Source organism: Anopheles aquasalis, chromosome 2 (assembly GCF_943734665.1).
Source record: "Anopheles aquasalis chromosome 2, idAnoAquaMG_Q_19, whole genome shotgun sequence".
NCBI classification, from domain to species: Eukaryota; Metazoa; Arthropoda; class Insecta; order Diptera; family Culicidae; genus Anopheles; species Anopheles aquasalis.
Genome location: NC_064877.1, coordinates 22,679,143 through 22,682,500, shown reverse-complemented (window position 1 = coordinate 22,682,500; position 3,358 = coordinate 22,679,143). Strand labels below are relative to the sequence as shown.

The following is a 3,358-nucleotide window of genomic DNA, read 5'->3' as shown; positions in this document are numbered from 1 at the left end:
ATCCGCACAGCGCATCCAGCACAGTACCATCTCGGTACCGAAGCATCCCCAGGCTTGTTAGAATCGATACGATCGGAGCTATTTTGTCCTGGTTCTTAACCAGCTCTCCGTCGAGATCGGCACAAATGCGCCCGGTCAGCACGACATCGCGATAGTTTAAGCTCGCCATCGCGTACAGCAAATCGCCGCACTCCTTCAGATTCAGCTGACCCGCACTACTGGCAATGTTGAAGGACAGCGACCGAAGCAACGGAATGCTTCGCTTTCGTTTCTGCGACAACGAGGACATCACTTTGATCATCTGCGGCAATGTGAGGCCGGCGATCAGCTTGGCAGCCTCATCGTTCGCCGCAATCTCCAGTACCGTCTGCAGATCGTCCGGAAGCACCTGCTGGGAGCTTTTGAGGTTTTTAACCGCTTTGGTTCCTCGCTGGTTCGCTGGTCCCGTTCTACCAAGCTGACTGCACAGTGTCACAAACCGTGTGTCGCTCTCAAAATCCGAAAGGTTCACCTTCTTGATCGAGCTCCATTCGGCCAGAATCGACACTATCTGCAACGTGGGGAAAGACAAACAGGTGAGCAGTCTGGAACCCAATCTGGAGACCATCGTATCGGTTTCTTACTTTCAACGCTTGCTTCCGGTTCACTTTTGTGACATCGGCGATAGCCAGCAACTCGGAAACGTTGTTTGCCTTCAGGATCATCTCGTCGATCAGAGCGTCCTCGCGGCTTTTCTGCACACTCGCAGCCGATTCCTCTTTGGCGGGTTCGTCATTGCGCAAGGATGCGAAAGCGGCCGCTACGATGGGATCTACAAGAGAAAATCGTGGGTATTGATTAACAATTTACGGTTGATCGAATTCACGAAGGTAATACTTACTTCTTGGATTGGGTGTTGTGCTGCGGACAGGTCCGTTCGCAGGCTGCTGTGACCCCCTTCGGTCTACATTGTTGGGGTCAGCCGTAAGTACTTTGGCTGCCGGCACACTGGTCGATATGCTGTAGCCGCGGGCGCTGAAGCAAAACCCGATGGTGCGGTTGATGAATCGCCCGCTGATCATACCTGCAGGCGGAAGGACAGAGGTGTGGTAAGCCCAAATCGCACTCGCCGGCTCGTGCGGTTTTTATGTAATCTCCGAGTAATCCGCCACCGTCCACCGATCTAGCTGTCCGAAAAGACGGCTTTTCTTTAGGCGTGACGTCATAAAAGGGCCCGTAGGAATGGGAATACACTTACTGTTAATTCTACTTTTTCGCCAAGCGATCAATAATTTAAGAACTTTTAAAAACTCCTAAAAACTAAACACGAGTCTGCGGAGTTCTAATCAAAACATGTCAAACTGCGGCGTGTACAGTGATTTGCGTAATGATGGGGTCCAATCTTCGGGCATAGCTCTTTTGCGATTAATTAGTATTTTTCTCTGAAAATTAACCAATAAATATGATTTCTTTTGCCAAATTAGACGTACGCACATCTAATGAACACGATTGATTCAAATCCATTTAAAAAACCAGGTTTTTCTAGTATTATGAGTAGCACTGTTGGAGCTACGTGTGTGTGCGTGTCGCGCTACTCCCTTCTTTCAGGCTCTGGCAGACTGGTTGCGGTACGTGCGGTACGTGCGGCACTTGCGACAGTTGCGGACGCCTTTTGGCTTGTCAAACACGGTATCCAACGGGGATGTTCAGATGTGCTTTTGTTGCGGCATGTGCGGCAGTTGCAGCAGTGTTGTGATTTTGTACAGATTTCCGCACGTATCGCAACCAGTGTGGCAGCGCCTTTAGCCGGTGAAATTTAAATCAGCCGTTTTGTAAAGTGATTCTTTAAATTACGTGGCCTGTGTCGTAGACGCCAAGTAGAACCATCTCGAGTTAGTGTTAACCCACTTCAATATGTTGTGATAACTTAAGGCAAAGTTACTATAGTATTCGAAATATCTTTAGTAGTTGTGTGTGCAAATGCTTGGACCAGGGTTTCGAAGCTTCTAAACCAGTCTTTAAAATTCGTCCAAAATGCACTCCGCAATCTGTGAAATTGTTCTCAGTTTTTAGTATAGAGCGAAAAAGTTGTTTCTTCAATTCCAAACTCTAACCAAACCGGTGAAAATGGCCACCTCTACGATTGGTGGCAGGTTGCCGCACGGATGGACAAACTTCGATTGAACAGCAACTGCGTACAGCAACGAAAAACGGAACCGTATTGGCCTCAATCAAAGTTTTATTTTCAATTATTGGAATGATGTGCCGTTGATGGAAGGACGCTCCATTTGCATGAATCGATACGCCTGTATTCCTTTCGGAGGTTCTATCCGCTGGCTGTTTTTGAATTACTTCTTGTTCCTGTAACCGCCCAAAAGCTCCTTATATTGAGCAGTTTTGAAGGAGTTTTTTTTCTATTTCTCGCAAAAGCAAAAACAAGCTCAACCATCTTGAAGTACTCTTTGATGTATCCTTTAAAGTTGAAAGTGAGTAGATTATGCAGATTTGCTTCGATCGCCAAAAGTTAGATTGCTTTTTTATGTTAAACTGCTTGAGAATGCTTTTCATTTGAATGGCTTTGATTAAAACAAACGAATGTTTACGAACAAACAGGCGATAGATTTCTACCATATTGTGTACTGTGAATGTGTCTTCCGGTCAAATCCTATTGACCTTAATCCTTTTACAAAAGAATGGGACGCATAAAACAGAAACAATGTGCTAATTTTCACTCCCATGAACATGTCATGTAAAAATCAATAATTTATTGGCATAGTTTTCTCCGCATGTGGGCCTTTGTCGTAGTAGCATGTAGTAGCGGGCCCAAGAAAACCCAGGAACTCAACAAATGCCTGAAGAAACGGCAGTACTTTGCCTTCAAAGTTTACAGGCACCGTTGGCTCAAAGCAGAACCCAAGTACACGGCTGCCGGAGAAACTGTTCCGTTCGTTTGTTGACTTGACGTTGCAATCAAAACGTCGATGGTGCCACTTAGGAGGACGAAACTTCTCCACGCCTGTCTCCGTTTGTCGTCACGTCAGGTCGAGGGAAAGCCGCGCGAAGTCGGAACCAGCGAGTGAAGGTAAAGATTTCAATTTAAATTTTGCCGCAACTTGCCCTAAGCATAGTGAGACTGCCGCTTGCCTGTCGTCTGCCTGTCGATTCCCGTTCGTGGGTGGTGTCGATGGAGGCGCCCGACGGTGAGGACACGTGCATTAGACGCACTCGAGGCTGCGACTCCCGGGAGAGCAGCGCCTTGGAACCAAACGGAACGCCGAAAAACAAATGAACGAACGAATGAAGGATGGAAAGGCCGAAAATAGGAAATGGGCCGGTCCCGGTTGGCCGCCACCCTGTGCTAGTAGGTGTAAGTGAGTGA

The 3,358-nt window shown here is 47.3% G+C and overlaps 1 protein-coding gene across 3 annotated transcripts in view; it reads right to left on the bottom strand.

The window, feature by feature from the left end:
* The window catches only part of LOC126579593 (uncharacterized), a 2,401-nt gene extending 1,068 nt beyond the window's left edge, over positions 1–1,333 (bottom strand). The window contains exons 1-4 of one of the 3 annotated variants that reach the window (XM_050243047.1): positions 1,238–1,333; positions 881–1,063; positions 624–811; positions 1–550 (exon numbers count right to left, since the gene is read on the bottom strand). The exon at positions 1–550 is cut by the window's left edge and continues 501 nt beyond it. In XM_050243047.1, the coding sequence (XP_050099004.1) occupies positions 1–550; positions 624–811; positions 881–1,061 (919 nt within the window). In that variant the 5' untranslated portion in view covers positions 1,062–1,063; positions 1,238–1,333. Of the gene's footprint in view, positions 551–623; positions 812–880; positions 1,167–1,237 lie in introns of all 3 variants that reach the window. The other 2 variants (XM_050243055.1, XM_050243037.1) reach the window with 2 other exon arrangements.
* Positions 1,334–3,358: the final 2,025 nt, after the last annotated feature.